General features: G+C 42.8%; 1 protein-coding gene across 1 annotated transcript in view; it reads left to right on the plus strand.

Moving 5' to 3' along the window:
* Positions 1 to 295: 295 nt before the first annotated feature.
* Positions 296 to 17,679, plus strand: part of LOC129095245 (voltage-dependent T-type calcium channel subunit alpha-1I-like) — a 44,338-nt gene continuing 26,954 nt past the window's right edge. Inside the window, 10 exon segments of the mRNA XM_054603612.1 lie at positions 296 to 325; positions 2,621 to 2,901; positions 10,460 to 10,553; positions 10,816 to 10,949; positions 11,338 to 11,435; positions 12,559 to 12,718; positions 16,391 to 16,635; positions 16,638 to 16,705; positions 16,795 to 16,887; positions 16,980 to 17,544. Of these exon segments, the coding sequence (XP_054459587.1) occupies positions 296 to 325; positions 2,621 to 2,901; positions 10,460 to 10,553; positions 10,816 to 10,949; positions 11,338 to 11,435; positions 12,559 to 12,718; positions 16,391 to 16,635; positions 16,638 to 16,705; positions 16,795 to 16,887; positions 16,980 to 17,544 (1,768 nt within the window).

Below are 17,679 nucleotides of genomic sequence, written 5' to 3' on the forward strand. Positions count from 1 at the left end.
ACCTGAACACCGCAGAGCGCGTCCAGCGGCTGAGGGGACGCAGACGCACTGGGAAGCCACCTGGTTACATGTAACTTTACTTTTCCCCAGGTTATTCAAACTTCTGCGACACATTCCTCTTTAATGTCCCCCCCCCACCATCATCATCCTCCCGAGTCCCGACTGACGGACTGAGTTTGGATACCAGCGGGGGAGGAGGCGGCAGAGGACCGGCAGAGGACCGGCAGAGGACCGGCGGGCTGCTCTGATGGAGCACCGGGGCTCCAGCTCAGGGCGCACGGCGGAGCCGGAGTGAATGACGCCGGTGGATGGACGCTGCACCCCGGTAAGGATGGCAGGCAAAGTTTTTTTTGTCTTTTTGTGCTATAATCTACTTTTTTTTTCTCTTTACTCTCCTGTCCCAGGCACTGCGCTGTGGCACAATAGAAAATGTCCAGATCCCATGATGTTGCTCTTTGTCAATGGCGGTGTGTCTTCCTCATAACGGAAGAAATTAAAATAATATTGTCATAACCAGTTAAAGTGCTGCATAAGTTAGTGGCCTTAACGTACTTTATGGTAAGCCTATATATATATATATATATATATATATATATATATATATATATATATATATATATATATATATATATATCACAAAAAGGATTGGATTCATTTAGAAATGTTTGGTTTTATATCATTCTGCAGTTTATTGTAGGATTAATTGGACTGTATTCGTTTCAGTGTGATGCTGGGAAATGCTGGAGACTCGACGTCGGTATAGGAAACTGGTTGGCTTTCAGGAGGAATTTTTTTTCTCACTGTGTGACACCAAGTGTGAAAAGAAAATGTTTGAATTTATGGATATTTGTTGTTTAACCTGGTTTTATTGAGCATGCCGCTGTTTTGAATTCTTGGTAAAAAAAGATTAAGCAATTTATGCATTTGTGATGAGTGCACACTGCACAGTAGGAAGGAATATAAAACTTAATGTGTTTCAGAGGTCTTATAGAGGTGTGAATATATTATGTTCTGGTGACTGCTTGAGAGGAGCATTTCATTTCCACATGGCCTGGCTGTTAGCAAGGGAGGCTCATAATGACTTTTTAAAGTCTTTTCAAAGGGTTCATCAGCAAGTATTTAACTGGGCAGAAGAATGGCTTTCTTTTTTTTTTTCAATGGTCGATTGATGTCCGCCCATCAGCCACCGTTGAATCACAACAAAAGGCCCTAAACTGTGCGGCCCTGGTCTCCTTTACACAATCTAGGCAACGTGCCCATAGTAAAAATACACAGGAAAGAAGGATAGTGGCAGGTTCAATCTCATTATTTTCATCAAACGTGCACACACACAGAAACACTCCTCTCCACAATATGAACTTGCATGCCAGCTCTCCTCTTGTCCTGTCACACGGTAGGCATAGTATAATGCCTGCACAGACTCTTTGTTGGCCCTGACTTCTACTGTCCTGATTGTTCCCTGTGTTCGTTTTCCAAATAATGCAGCTCTCGCTCCAACTTGATAACAAATTGGTAGCTTTGGAATAAATTTGCCAAGAATCTCAGGGGATCAACAAGCAATGGAATGAGCATGCGGTGGACCAGTGGGGAGTGTTTGTCTGTGCACTCGAGACAATGTGGACTGTGTCACATGCTCCAACTCCCATCTTTTTCACTGCCAAACTCCACTGCATACTGCCCAATAAAGCAGAAAATGTGAGGAAATTTAAAACAGGAAATGCAAAGCAAAGAAATGAATCCGCTCTTGTGATCACGCTCTTAATTTAAACTGAGATTATCATTCAATTTGACATTTCATACACGATATTCCAATGGTTCAAGAAATCCCTGTCAGTACTAATAACATTTAACCACAGGCGGCTGCAGCTTGACAAAGTCACTGCATTTCATGGGATTTTATGTTAAATTATAGCTCAAGAAAAAATGATAACTCAGAGAGCTATAAGTAATCGTCCTGAGTGGAAATTGATCATAAATGAAAAAAATACCCACCACTTCATTCCCTTCACAGTAGCATGAACAAGCTGTCTAAGCTACTTTCCCTCTGAATGTCCAGATTGTTTAAAGCCAGTCTGGATTAAAAGCATCAGCAGTAATGACCTGTTGTCATCACTGAATTGTTCAGCTGTAGGATTCAAATGAAGTGGTCTAAGTGCTTCCTGTTGTCTGCACCAACTCTGTGTTTGCACCTATGCTCACGTCCCCTTCACCTCACTCTGTTTAGGTTTTTGTAGATTTATGTTTCCTGCACAGGACTGCTTTCTGGCTGTGGTTCTTCCCCTGAAGGTCGCTTATTGTTTCGGAGAAAAAACAGAGAAGGATCTTTTGTTTCTATGCTGCTTAGCTAGAGGGTAAAGGGTTCTCATGGACAGGCTCGACAATCAGCGCAGTTTCAGTTTGTTTTTGTGGAGCTGCAGTTCCAGCCACAACACAACACAGCAGAATGACACAGAGTCACATGGATACACACACACACACACACACACACACACACACACACACACACACACACACACACACACACACACACACACACACACACACACACACACACACGCATGCATTCATATGTTGTCGTTTTCCTGAACAGTTTCACCGTTGCCCCTGCGCCCTCTCTTAGGTTCAGGCTGTTCACAGCACGGCGATGACGGGCAACCAGGACTCAGACCTGCATGAGCAGCACAGAGGACCAACGCAGGAGGAAGGGGATGAGGAGGAGGAGGGGGAGAAGGTGCATGTGTCAGTTGAGAGAGAAGAGAGGGAGCAGGAAGGGGAGGAAGAGGAGGAGGAGGAGGAGGCAAAGGAGGAGCTGCCATATCCCACTCTAGCACCGGTGGTTCTTTTGGCTCTGACCCAAACCAGCCCTCCCCGCTCCTGGTGCCTTCGAGCTGTTTGCCACCCATATCCTTCACCGCCTGGAAGTGCACCTGAAGCACTGCGAACATGTGTGTGTGTGTGTGTGTGTGTGTGTGTGTGTGTGTGTGTGTGTGTGTGTGTGTGTGTGTGTGTGTGTGTGTGTTGTTTCTGTTTCGAGAAAGCGAATGAATGTGAGAGAGACATCTGTTTGTGTTTCAGCTCTGTGCTCTCTCAAAGTCGTTGTACCTACAAGGCACCTAGCGCCGAGATGTTTACTTTAGCTTTAAACACAAGAGAGACTGGAAGAAGGTCAGTATTGTGCAAGTCTATGTGTGTGTGCGTGTGTGTGTGTGTGTGTGTGTGTGTGTGTGTGTGTTTGGCAGATCTCAGGTATTTTCCTTGGACCCATTAGTTGTTGGAAAAGATGGGTAACATTTTTCCCTGATTGGTGGTTTCCATAGTGACAAGCCCTAATGAATCTCCAGGGTTACAGTCGCCTGTCAGTAGCATTGTTACCGGCCTCCATTTATACGGCAGAAGGAGTCACAAATAGTGAGAACTCTTGTCACCACCGAAACCTCGCTCTGCTTCTGTCTCCATCGTCCCACCTCCCCCTTCCCCTCCCTGTCTCTCGCTCTCCATCTCAACCTCTCTGTTTCCACTTCTGCTGATGACGTGAAGGTGTGAGTGTGTGTGTGTGTGTGTGTGTGTGTGTGTCGTTATCAGCGCTGCGCCGTGTGTGTGAGTGGCTATGAATACTCCAGAGCGTGCATAAACGTCAGCAACACCTCGGGGATTTGTCAAGGGTTTCCAAATTGAATATTTTCCGCTGCTTATGACCCCATGTGTGTGCGCCAAAGTGTCAGTGTGTGTGTGTGTGTGTGTGTGTCCTCTACTTGCGCGTGAGTGTGTCGTTGTGCACGTCTGTGGGTATTTGCCACCGTCAGCACTCTGTGTTCTCTATAAAATATAGATACATAATTGCTGAATAAATAAAATGTACACCAAAAGGAAAAGAAAAAAAAACTAACTATAAACGCCATAAACAAAACTCCTCTGTAGCCTGCTGGGTTGTTACCATGGTCGCATCCTAGATTATTGTACGCTCACTGTGTCAGCACTAACTTACCGGACTCACTTACAAACACGCTCACTCACAATCATACACACACACACACATTCATGTGAGCACGCACGCACGCACACACACAGGAGCGTGTGAATGCCCTCACACAAACGAGGGAATCTCCCATGGAGAGGCTCTTTAGAGGAATCACCTGGTTGCTTGGCAACAGCGTAGCTCTGCCCCGACGGCCCGGTTACTTCCGATTGCAGTATTTGTTTGTTTTTGTGTGTGTTTGCGTGTCTGTCAGTCATCTTATCTGTACGCGTGTCCAAACAGCACGGCTACTGGCACGTGTCCCATTTTATAATTAATTGTATATATGTCGATACTTCATACTTATAGCATGTGTGTCTGTGTTACTGTGAATGATTGCGGGGGAAGTAATGTGGGTGGACGTTGTTAGACAGGGACATTAATGTGAGCTCACTGGGAGGGGGGCAGTCCCCAAGAGCTGTAAATCCCAATTTTTCCTGAGGTGACCCCCTCCTTCCTTTCTGCCTTTTTTATTTTTGCACTCAGTACATATTACAAATTCATTTCCTATCTCGTGTCCTGCCATTTCCTCCCCCTTAGAAACAAAGTCATCCTCCTTTGTGCCATGTTTACAACATACTGTACATCTCTCCACCCTACAGTGCATCTATCTAACACATTTATTTGGCACAAAAACAATGTTGGCTTTTTGCTATTATATAACAGTCTTTGTGTTCCTTCAAAGCTACATTGATTTCTGTAATTTCCTGTTTCTCTGGGAGACGTTGGATTCACTCTAAGTGTGGAACAGCGTGCCTACTTTTATGAATGCTGGGCTTTTCCATGCAACATATGACATACATAGAAACACGCACATACATGTAGGGAGGTGCATAGGCAAGCATGCACGCGCACAAACACACGAACACACACACACACACACACACACACACACATAGACATAACTTATTCAGCAGTGCATGAAACATTCAGAGCGTTTCCTTTTGTTCAAAGATGAGAAAAGCTGTATCTGTCACTCCTATACTAGTACCTTTCTCTGCCTGCCTTCCTTCCTCTGTTCTCTCTCTCTTTTATTCTTTCACTCATCCCCCTTTACTCAATATCAATCCCCTGCCCTCCTATTTATTTCTCTCTTTTTTCCTTTTTTTAAAACTGACTCTTAATTGGGTTGAGGTGTGTGTGTGTGTGTGTGTGTGTGTGTGTGTGTGTGTGTGTGTGTGTGTGTGTGTGTGTGTGTGTGTGCGTGCGTGCGTGCGTGCGTGCGTGCGTGCGTGCGTGGGAGAGTGGGGTGATAGGGAGACGACGATGGACAGGAGGAGGTCTTACTCAAAGTAGGGTGAGCTGTCATTTCAGCCAATTAACATGATTCCTGCAAGTGTTTCCATGGTAACCAGCTGTCACACTTTGAGGGGGTGGAGCCAGAAGATTTGACAACTTCACAGTATTTTAACTTGAGCCACGTTCATTTCAGACACTCTCCCTCCCTTTCTCATTGCACTAACACACACACACACACACACACACACACACACACACACACACACACACACACACACACACACACACACACACACACACATATTGCACATGACAGACTTTGAGCTTAACTAGGTTACGTTTAATTAAGTCTGTGTGTGTGAATACCAGAGTGAAAGCAAAGAGCATGAGAAAACTAGTGAGCAGGCTGCTCATTCATACTCATTCACAGTAGTTCACATTTGAGGATTGACATCCAAATCACATGTTATTTAGATCAATACCACTCATTATCTGGTTTATAACTTGGTTATAACTGCTGTATGGTTAACAAATCATACCAATGCAATATAGGTCAGTTGTGTCATTAATTAAAGTAGCTTTTGGATGGCCAGGTTTAACCTCCTCCGAAATTACACTGGCTTTGTTTATTAAAGTAGCTCTTAAATTCACCCGGTAGACCTCTACTGTTTAGACACTAATGCACCGTATCCTCGTACAACGGTTTGTATGATATCTTTCAAAAAGTTACTCCTTTTCGTTTTTCTACGAAAGCCAGCAACACCTGTCAATTTCCACTTGTTACATTCATACAGTCTTTGCAAAATAAACTTATGTCTTCACAGGAAGCTACTCAGTTGGGTATGGGCAAGAAAACTACTTAGTTAGGTTCATAAAAAGATAAAGAAATACTAAGTTGTATTTGGCCAACAAACCGACTTAGTTAGGTTTAGGAAAAGATTGTCCTTTGGGCTACAATAACCACGGATGTGCCGTAACTACATTACGCAGTTACATGACAAATAAATCTACATTGACTATTCATTTCACACACTGAACGATATCCACCTCCCCTCTCGTCCGCCCTGTTTGGGCTTTTGTGTTTTTTATTCTTCCTCATTCATGATTACTTGGATAACATCACGAAAATAATCTTGTGGGATATCTATGAATGATGGTGCATTATTTTTCGTAGGTTAAACTATAAATGCTGAATGAAACCAGCCTGACCAATACAACAACTGCAGACGTGAGCGCTTATAAGAAATTGTCAAACTTAAGACACTTTAATGACTGACCAATATCGGAACCCAGAAGTTGATAAATGAAACCCTCATTTTTTCAAAACCCTTGTTTTTTTCCTTAATTTTAATAAAATGATAATTTTTACATAGAAACCCGACTTGAAAGACCCTTTAACCATTGACTTAGAATATTTTATTTCTAAAAAAAAGCAATCAATTAGTACAATGAATATGTGTACCAAATTTTATGATAATACATCCAGTACTTGTTTAAATATTTCAATCTGGACCAAAGTGGTGAACCAGTCATAAGACATGGACCTCTATAAAGTCATGTCACTAGCATGGCTTATTAATATACATCATCTTTTAGTTAAGAAGCCATTGAAAAGCTCTTGTAGGTTATCCGTTTGTAATAAACCAGCAGGTCTTCAATTATAAATTCCAGTAAGTCATCAGTAAATGGACTTTACATCATGTCAATATTAACAAGCAAGCTGTTAAAAAAGAGTTTTGTTTGTCATTCTTTGCAGAGCTTTTTCAGAGGGTGTACTAAAGGGTTCACTAGAGAAGTCTTTCTAATAAATTTCATAGTAAGGTAAAAAAGGCAAAGTGTCATGCTGGAGGAGGATATACACCAGCCAAATGGATTTTTACAACCCGGCAGCCCAGAAGTTGTTCTACTTAATGGTTTATAACTGAAATATAAAGCTATAAAAGCTAGGGTGTCTTATTAGACAGTGGTATCACATTGGAAAACCAAAAGAAAGCCAGAGAATGTGGTCACATAGTCTGTGTGTATCCAGATGGCCTGTGTGTCCCAATGGATGATCCTTTTAAGTTAATGAACGTTGCATATGAAAATGTCCCCACATGCTGCCCTTAGCTTGTGTATCCGTGCCAAGGGTGGAGGATGATGCCAGAAAGATCAGGGTGATGTGATCTGATTTGATTTATAATGTCTGCCTGACCTTTAATACCTGTGTTGGCACTCGAAGAGAGAGAGAGTTTGAGTGGGGGAGAGCATGAGAGACAAGGAAGAGGTGGTGGTTCTTGGAGGAGGGGGGGGGGGGGGGGAGAACAAGAGAATGAGGCAATTAGGGAGATAGAACAAAGCACGAGGGCCACGTAACATTTTCAGTTGTTTACACTTGAGAACTTGTATCGTCAGTGTTAACCTCTTTCCTCCCGCTGTTCAACTGTGCTTTTTTTTTTCTTCACCTCACCTCCAATTTCTCTTTAGTTTTTTTTCCCCCCCTCTTTCTTTCTCCACCACTTCTCCCTTACTGTATCTACATCTCTATTTCTCACGCCGCCAGTCTCTCTGCCTCTCCATCTCTCTGATGATGTTAATTATTAAGTGTAGTTGTAGTTTATCTGTTGGCTGAGACTCAGGTTTCTGCCAGAGAGACTAAAGCTCTGCCCTTGGGGGCAGTCATTTGTGGAGATGTGGAGAAAGAAACGGAAGGGAAGTGCGTTTCGTGGAGAGATAGGAGCGTATGTGCAACCGGAGAGGAGTGAGGCAACAAAAGATATGCAAGAAATGATACGGAATGAAGACGGGAAATTAGGGGGGGATAGACAGCGGAGCAAAGAGAAAAATAATTGGGCCAAAGAGAGGAGAAAGGGGCTGTGGAGGAAAATGAGAGATGATGGAGGGAAATGTTGAGCGTCAGTGTAGATAAAAGAAAAAGACAACGGACAGAGGTGAGGATGTTCCCACTGTGTTTCATCACTGATGTTGAATGATGGGCCAACTCTGGAAATACTCCCATCGCATCCATCAGTCACACCTTGACCCTGCCCCCCCATCTCTTGTTTTATAATGCGAGCGTATGTGTGTGAGTGTGTATCTCATGGTCATTCATGGTTACGTAAAATGCTGTAACTGATACAGATTGATCAGGATTAGATCGACCACTCCTCAGCGTTAGGGAAATGAAGGATGGAGTTGCGCTGAAGGACATCATTTTATATCGTGTGTGTGTGGTGTGTGTGTGTGTGTGTGTGTGTGTGTGTGTGTGTGTGTGTGTGTGTGTGTGTGTGAGTGTTTATGCGTGTGTATTAATTGTGTTGTGTTCCAGTCCAGACAGGATGCAAGCGGATTGTGAAACTCAGGAGTCAGTTCCCACGGTGAGATGGGGGTTCCCATGGCAACCGCAGCAAAGGGAGGACACTGGATTACCCTCTCTCTCTTTCTCTCTTTCTTTTCTTCTCTCCTTCTCTCTCTCTCTCTCTCTCTCTCTCTCTCTCTCTCTGTCTCAAGGGTGATAAAGGATTGTACTCTCATTAATTTTTCTGCCCTCTTGAGAGCAAAGTGTCCAGGCAGGGGACTCTGTGTGTGAGCGTGTGTGTGTGCACATGTGTGTCTATGTGTGTGCGTCCGTGTGCATGCTCCGGGCGTGTGCATGCTCCGGGCTTTGTTATATACGCGTCCTTGGCTCTTGAGTCGTTCCTGTCATCCATTCAGCAGTTTTTTTAATTTGCGCTCAAATGTGAGTGTGTATGTGCGCATCTGTTTGTGTGAGGCCTACACAATCTTTCCTTTAACTTTCTACTTTAGACTATTTCCCCCCTTTAAACCTCTCTACTTTCCACTTCTGAGCCGTGCTTCTTCCAGTTTGACAGCTAGCAAGCAACACAGATGCACAAACACCCTCCATAAGCAAGTTTACTCTTAAGCTGACTTTTAATGTCTTGCCGACGGTTTCGTGGTAGCTGTCGTTCTTTTGTAGTTGAGAGTATTAAACATGTCAAAATGTCCTGTCAGACGTTGTGCTTATAAATTAGAGTTGATACACTAAGCTTATTATAGCTAGTTTCCATCCTTATATCAGTTGTTTTTTTAGGTTGGTACATTCAGTTCTGTTACTTTGCAAATTTGATTTCACAAGCTGTGAGGCAGAAAAATTCAGAGTTGTGTGTACTTGCTCACAGATCTTTTGTAATTTCAGTCTGGTATGTTTTGTTCACTGTAAGATAGACATGGCTGAATGTTTAATGTCTGCCAGTTGGTTTCCTCAGGGGTTCCCCTGGGCTTCTGCAGACATTACCATTGGCTAGATACAGATGGACAAATCAAAGGAAAAAACATGAATAAATGAGCAGAGAAACATAATGAATGCAGATGATTTCCACACAGGGCACGAGGGTCACTGAATGGTTTGATCAGAATGAAAATGAACTGAATCATATCCTATGTACTTCACAGTCACCAGATCTCAGTGGGATATTTTAGAGTGAAATGTTAGACTGTGCACTCCGATATCTTTTGGAAGAATGGTGTTTAATACCCTAGTAGAGTTCCTGACAGGAATCTATGACAAAAAGCACTAAAGCTGGCTTTGCAATCGAATATTCAAGGCCCAAAATCAAAATGTTTTCCTCTTTCCTAAAGTGCTTTTAATCAATCTAGATTGTTGAGGTATGAGTTGCCTAGTTTTGGAGATATCAGCTTTCTCTCAAATGTAATGGAACTAAATTGAACTTGGCTTGTGATCTGTTGATTATCTTGAGAAACCGTGTAAAGAGACATTGCTATTGAGTTTTTCAAATGTTTTTTCTGAGTAAGTTAGTGCCATATAGTCCCATTATATTTGCGAAAAGGCAGACATGTCTTTGGCTTTTATCTCAGAAATTAGGCAACTCACACCAAAACAATCTAGATTGATAAAAAGCACTAAAAGTAAGTTGAAAAATATGTATTTTTGATTTTGGGGTCAATGTTCCCTTGAACACTCCATAGATTCTAGAAAAACATGGAGGCAGTAACTATCACCTATTGGTTTCTGATGTATAGCTTGGATTTGGGTTTACTGCTCACCAACATCTAGACAGCTATGCTTGTTCTTTTTAGCTGAGACTCCTGTCAATCAACCTAATTAGCTAAATTTACAAGCACCGCTTCATGAAATTAGCTAATATTGCTGTTGTAATCAATGTTCAATTTCTGCCGTGGTGTTGACCCTTAACCTTCTGTCACATGGTTTGAACGCGTGAGCATTTTGGCCATCCTGCTGAACTGTGTGACTCTCGGGATGTTCCAGCCCTGTGACCACACACCCTTCCTGCTGCAGGTAAGGCGCACACCCACACGCACGAACGCACACACACATAATCTGAAATTACAAACTAATTATGTTCAGCTTTGAGACTTTATTATCAAGGGTCTGAAAAGTTTTTGCTTCAATTTCCCCCCCCACTTAATCAGTTTACACTAATCCTCTGGGTGTGTGTGTGTGTGTGTGTGTGTGTGTGTGTGTGTGTGTGTGTGTGTGTGTGTGTGTGTGTGTGTGTGTGTGTGTGTGTGTGTGTGTGTGTGCGTGTGTGCGTGCGCAGGCTTTGGATGATGGGATCTTTGTTTTTTTTGCCGGGGAAATGGTAATGAAGATGGTGGCTCTCGGGGTCATAGGTCACAACGGTTACCTTGGCGACACATGGAACAGATTGGACTTCTTCATTGTTATAGTGGGGTGAGTTTTTAACAGACGCACACACCCTCATGCACATGTACACTCTCGCGTCTGACATTAAATATCAGCCAAAATTGTGTGTGTAAGTGTGTGTTTTGTGAAAAGCTTAGACACTTGTTTAATGCCAGTTAAATGTCAAGCGTGTGTGTGAGCGCGTGCTTAGATGAAACGGCGGAAAGTTTTGTGTGTGCGTCACATCTCCGGCAGAATGACAATGGCATCATTCGGTCCTGAGAGACGGAGACCTCTGTGATTGGTAGTTAAAAAGGCTATGTATCCCAGAGACAGTGCACTGCGCTCTGCTGGATTCCCAGTAGACGCTCAGGGTTTGCCAAGGTCAGGCTGATCGGGATGCCGGTGACACATCCGTGGCTTTCCCTCTCCGCAGAATGCTGGAGTACTCGCTTGATGGACACAACGTCAGCCTATCAGCAATCAGGACCGTCCGGGTTCTCCGCCCGCTGCGAGCCATCAACAGAGTCCCCAGTGAGTTTTGATCCTTCTTCCTCCAACATGCACTGCCCTCACAGAGTATTACGACCGTTTTTCATTGTCTTTTACTGTTTTGGCTCTGACACTCAAGTACACTGGCTTTTTAAATGAGACAGTGACTGTGAGGGTAAAGTGCTGACTATGAACTTCTAAGAGTGTTCACATCTAGATTGGGTTTAACAAACATATAGGACTCAGCTAACTTTGGGACAATGCAGCAGGTCAAAGAGTGTAAAGAGAAGAAGAGAAGGCAATTAAGGAGATTTTTATGGCCAATCAGCATAACATTTGTGACTGGACAATTCACTGACCTGACTACGATCCAACTCATTGTGTGTTTGACTTGCCTTGGACCAGACTGAGTGCAAACCCCTCCAAAACAACCAAGAAGGGAAGATGACTGCAGTGTAGGCCTGGCAGAGCATCAGCAGGAAAGATACCAAGTGTCTCCTGAAGTCAAATCAACTTTCTGTCCCTTATTACGATGCGTTAGGTTTAAAAAAGGGACGTAATTCCTTCATTGTCCATCTGACATGGAAACACCCTGAGCTGAAAGTCAGCAGTTGCATTCATAGCCAAGACAATGAAAAATGTGTCACCGGCCTTGTTCTCCCTGGCTGACCTGTAGATTTCACTTCATTTCATTGCTATTAGCCGCTCCTGCTTTCCTTTTGATTGATGCATGTTTAAGCAAATCAGGACACAGTGAACAAAGTCATGGAAATCATTGTGATTCTTGCGTTGTTCTTAACAAGCTCGTTGCACAAACTGGCCAGCCAACTTGACTTCTTTTTTTTTTTACTACACTCCCTGACCTTGGCACAATTCAGACTTAGTGTGTTTGAAGAAGCCAAGTCTAGAAGCAGTAAAGGGGAAGAATTTGTATCGGTGCTCTTCAGCAGAGTGGAGTGGAGGCCAATTATCGCTATTTGAACTCTAATTATTTACCATTCAATTAATTGCACTGCTCCAGTTTTGAGCAGAGTACATTGAAGAGAGTCTGGCCAAGTCTTCCTGTGAATTACATTTTGCTCAAAAGTTAGGTTTACATTCTGACATTTGCTGGTATGTGCTCAGTTGCCTGTGGTGTTTATGCTGTATGTGTGTGTGTTGGCAGGTATGCGTATCCTGGTGACCCTCCTTCTAGACACTCTTCCCATGCTGGGCAACGTGCTGGCACTGTGCTTCTTCGTCTTCTTCATCTTCGGCATCGTCGGCGTGCAGCTGTGGGCGGGGCTACTGAGGAACCGCTGTTTCATGGGAGAGGATGTCAAGATGTGAGTTACCATAGTAATCGGCAGATGTCACAACAAGGGGGGGGGGGGGGGGGGGGGGGGAATTGGCCTCATTATTCTGAAACCTGTGTCAAAAGTTTGCTCACAACCGATTACCTTCTTTCACTTGGCTATTATTTCGAAGAGGGTGATCAATACCGCCGATAGTCTGATCTTGATTGTTCTCTAATCAGCTCCGTCTGGGAGGAAGTAAATGTGCTTTCTACAGAATTACAGATCACAAATCAAGGGAGTTAAGGGATTAGGAGGGGCTAAGTGAATTTTGTGTTTTGCTACTTAACACACAAAATTCAAAACCCAACACGGACCTCTCAGAGTTTCATTGTCACTCCAGTTCTCTCCTACGTGAGCCTTCATGTCATTGTCGATCAGTGTCTAACTGGCGGCATTACACCATCGCTCTCAGTCTCGCTCTTGCTCACATGTTTCCAAACACGATGGGATAATATCACATAACATCACACAGCATCATGTTCACCACCTGACCTCACATCTGCTCAACCATCCCGCTTAGATAATCCCTGACAGCAGCGAAATCAGAGGTGGGGCTGTGTGTCGAAACAGCCTTTATACTGTTGTACTGTTTGGAGTGGTCAGATAAAATTAATTAATTGTTTAATAATGAAGGTAAAGTGACTACTCTGGCTGAATAAGTACTAATAATGATAATAATGATGATAATAATAATTAATGTTATTGAAATAGCATCTTTCAAAACAGTATTTCAATATGCATAACAAAGGAAATGCATTAAAACAAAACAAAAGTACAGTGAATAAAAATAAAAAAATACTTGAAAAAAGATTAAAAACAGTAAAATAAACACATAAATTAAAAAATAACACTTTGGGCCCACATTAATAAAATATTTGAAAAAATTATATACGTTTTTCTTGTAATTAGTATTTTATGAATTTTTATATTAACATTGTCACATTTTGGTCAGCAAATAAAATGACACATAAATCAAATGTTTATTCCTATATTAGTGTACAAGCAACAAATTAATTATCAGGCACATAAAGAGTGTGTATGTGTGCTGAGTATGTGCGTGTTATTTACATGGTGTGTGATTTACTTCAAGATCCGCCCACATTAATAATGTATTCAAAGTAGTCATCCCACTTTGCCACACATTTCTCTCTCCTGTCCTTTAAGCTGAAAGAAATTTGTTCGTATCTTTCCAGTTTTGCGTACTCTGTGAACCATTACTGAAAGGGCTCCTCTGGGTTCCTCCAGTATAATTTGCTTTCCCACCATTATACGGGTCTGAATAAAGTCTGTGGCTCCACAGTGCGATGTCATTTGTTGATCACTGAGATGATATGGCCTCGGGCAGAGCTCTAAATTGGTCCTGGTAATGTTTATTATACGTTCATGATCCTTTAGCAAACAGTTCTGAATCATGGGACATTTCCACAGTAGGTGAAGAAGAGCCCCTTCAGAGTTGCAGCACTTCCAACAGTCAGCGTTGCCCCCGAGCTTAAGACTAAACAGTCAATAAAAACAATTTAGACTCTCAAATTAAATTAATCTAGATTGATGTCTCTTGATACACTCGTAGCGTTTTCACAAACACTCACTGGCCTCTTCATTAGGAACACTTGTTTAATCTAACACAACAGCTCTGCCATGAATTCTACTTTTACAGAGCGTGTAATTATTCAGCTTTTGTTGACACTGTCAGAAAGGTAATTATTCTACCTTATGTTTATGTAAATCAACTCTTATTGTCACACAACTGTGCACAGTGAAATTTAGACTCTGCATTTAACCCATCCTAGTTTTAGTCCAGGGAGCAGTTAAAGGGTCCGATCCCTTGCTCAAGGACCTCTGGCAGCTCTCCAGCTACCAGTGAACAATCCATGCTTCATCGTGCTTGACTGTGCAAGGACTCTAACGGGTGACCCTCCAGAGCCTAAGCCAAGTTTTCACAGACTGAGCTAATGTTGCCCGTAGTGTTGAGGTCATAGTGAATTGTGAAGGTGTTGTACTGGAGTGCATTATATTGTTTATATATATATATAAATGTTAAATATGTCCCTCTAATGTATGAAACGTAAAAGAAAATCTACACCCTCAATAATAAACATGAAGTTAAATCAATACCTCTCAGTCAGTGTCAATCAAAACTTGAACATTATAATCTTTATAAAGAGAGAATTTATGGTAGTGCTTATGTATCACATCAGATTGCACAAGTTTACCCATTGAATTGACCAACGACTGTACATAATCCCACCTTTTCTCTGCAAACATCAATGTTCAATTCTGCTTTCAGTGCAAAAGATACAGTAACTGTCTGCTGCAAATTCATTGCGTAATAAATATGTGCCTCTTGTGCCAGACCAATTACCTTTATAGTCTGAGAGAGAAGATCTGACTATTGATGTGGGAATCCTTTCCCCATCGCGAACACTAGCAGGTGTTGGTGTAAAACGATTGGGTTTAAAAAGGGATTGTGATTTAAGAGTGAGTGAGCTGACTCCTCAGTTATTTGCCAGTTATTCTCTGTTGTCACATTGGAGAGACAGAAAGTAGTTCAGTTTATTATGACTGTAACACAGCATTATGACAAAAACAGAAGCATCAGCTCTGCATTATTCAAATTGTATCACTGAGGCAGGAGTCTGTGATTGCATCCTAACATACTACAGCCGAACGAGGAAAGACAATATCATATTGTTATTGGCTTATGATTTTATCTCATGTGGTCACATTTGCCTGCTGCAGAAGTAGCCAAATACATTTCTACCCAGATCTAATCCTTCTCTAGATTTTGTTTTCTGTTAGTAATTTGGATTTTTTTCTGCTTTGTAAACAACAAAATGACCTTTCTTAATAAGAAGTGAGGGAGTGCGACTTCTCTGTGACCCTTCTCTACACCACAGATGATTGATTGCTTATCTCTCCACTGCACCCTCACTCTCTCTTTTCTTTTTTTCACTTCATCTGTATTTCTCTCTCTGTTTCCTCATTTCCTCCTTAAGCTCTCTTGTGTATGTCACATGGGCTTCTGTTGTTTTCAGCAATCAGACCTTTTGTACAAACAAAAGGGCCAATTAAATTATAAATCTTTCTAAAAAAAAATCAAACTGTACCTGAATTTGTCCTGAAACTTATTGTGTGTATTTTGTTTTGGCAGTTTAAAGCATAAGACCAGTGATATACAATGTGTTTGTTATTGGACGAAAACCAACAATGGAATGATTCGACTAACAAGTATTATTTGTGCAGCCAGAGTCTGATAGAGCTCATTCTTCTGTGCTATAGAGCTCCATTGTTGTCCAAAATGAGTCAATCTCACATACACGCCCCTGTTGTTGTAAGTTCCCATTAGTTCACCAAATGTCTATTAATCTGTATCTAAAAATAGTCCTGCCTGAGTAATGACTGCCAAAAAAGTGACAGTGACAGTGTCCCGTTCTTAAAGCAAAAATAAAACTGTATCTACATTTCTGTGACCCATTTTCAAAGATTTAAACCTTTTTTAGGACCAAATAGATTACGGGCATAGTGCCAGAGACAGGAAAAATAATTTGAAAAGTCCTAAAGAAACAGATTCATGCATTGGTAGTTTGGGTCTTTTTGGAGGATTTGTTTATTACATGTGAAATAAATTAATTAATATACATTTTTTACCATCATCTCCAGGAGATATAACATCTCCTTCCTGAGCGGCTACTATCAGCCAGATGGCACAGACGACCATCCCTTCATCTGCTCGATGGAAAGAGAGAACGGGATGCTTCGATGCACTGATGTTCCTCGCCGCAGTGTGAGCGGGACTTCCTGCTTCCTGAGTGCAGACGAGGCCCATCGTCAGGAGATGGGACTCGAAGCAGATGAACCGGTGTCATGTGTGAACTGGTACCAGTATTACAATGAGTGTCGTGCCGGGAAGTAAACCCACACAAAGGAGCTATTAACTTTGATAACATTGGATACGCATGGATCGCCATTTTTCAGGTAAATGTTTGAAGGATATAAAGGGATCTTTAACCAATGAATGATGATGCACACTACAAAACACATTCTGTTTGTGTGCTTTCATTCAGGTGATCACTCTTGAAGGTTGGGTGGACATTATGTACTACGTCATGGATGCACATTCTTTCTACAACTTTATCTACTTCATCTTCCTAATTATTGTAAGCACACACACACACACACACACACACACATACCGTATACCGTACTGTGCGTTACAACAGAGTGTAATGTGTACCTTTGTGGTGACCAGGTGGGCTCCTTCTTCATGATCAACCTGTGCCTGGTCGTCATAGCAACCCAGTTTTCCGAAACAAAGCAGAGGGAACACGCCTTAATGAAATCAGAGCAGCACGCCCGGCAGCTCCACCAATCAGCTTCCACGCTGGCCAGCGACAGCCAACCGGGAAGCTGCTACGAGGAGCTGATCCGCTACATGGCGCACCTGGGCCGCAAGGCGTGGCGACGGCTGTCCCGCTGCTACGCCCAGACGCGCACACACTTTCACTGCACGTGTGAGAAGAACAAAGGAGGCGGAGCTGGAGAAATGAACGGACTTGCCCACCGGCACTCGGGACACGTTCCCAACGACCTGTCGCACCTTCATCAGCTTTATCACAATCATCACCACCATCACCAACATCATCACCAGCATGAACAGCCGCAGCCTGAGCCGGCTGTCAGAAACGGAGGGAATGGTTTTAATTACCCCTTCATATCGCCCCTCCTCAGTCACCTGGATGCAAAGGCCCTGGACCAGAAGAGGCGGGTAGCCAAGGAGGCCGTCAACAGACTGCCACAGCTGGAGGTGGAGCATGGTGAGGACAGAGGGGTGTGTGTGAACGTGAATGTGTGAGTGCTGTCAAGGTCGTAGCTTGTCAACCTGGGCCTCACAGGGATGGATTCTTAGATGTGGAGGCCCCCTGTAGCCTATCAACATTAGCAGTTATTCT

This window comes from Anoplopoma fimbria, chromosome 9 (assembly GCF_027596085.1).
Source record: "Anoplopoma fimbria isolate UVic2021 breed Golden Eagle Sablefish chromosome 9, Afim_UVic_2022, whole genome shotgun sequence".
NCBI classification, from domain to species: Eukaryota; Metazoa; Chordata; class Actinopteri; order Perciformes; family Anoplopomatidae; genus Anoplopoma; species Anoplopoma fimbria.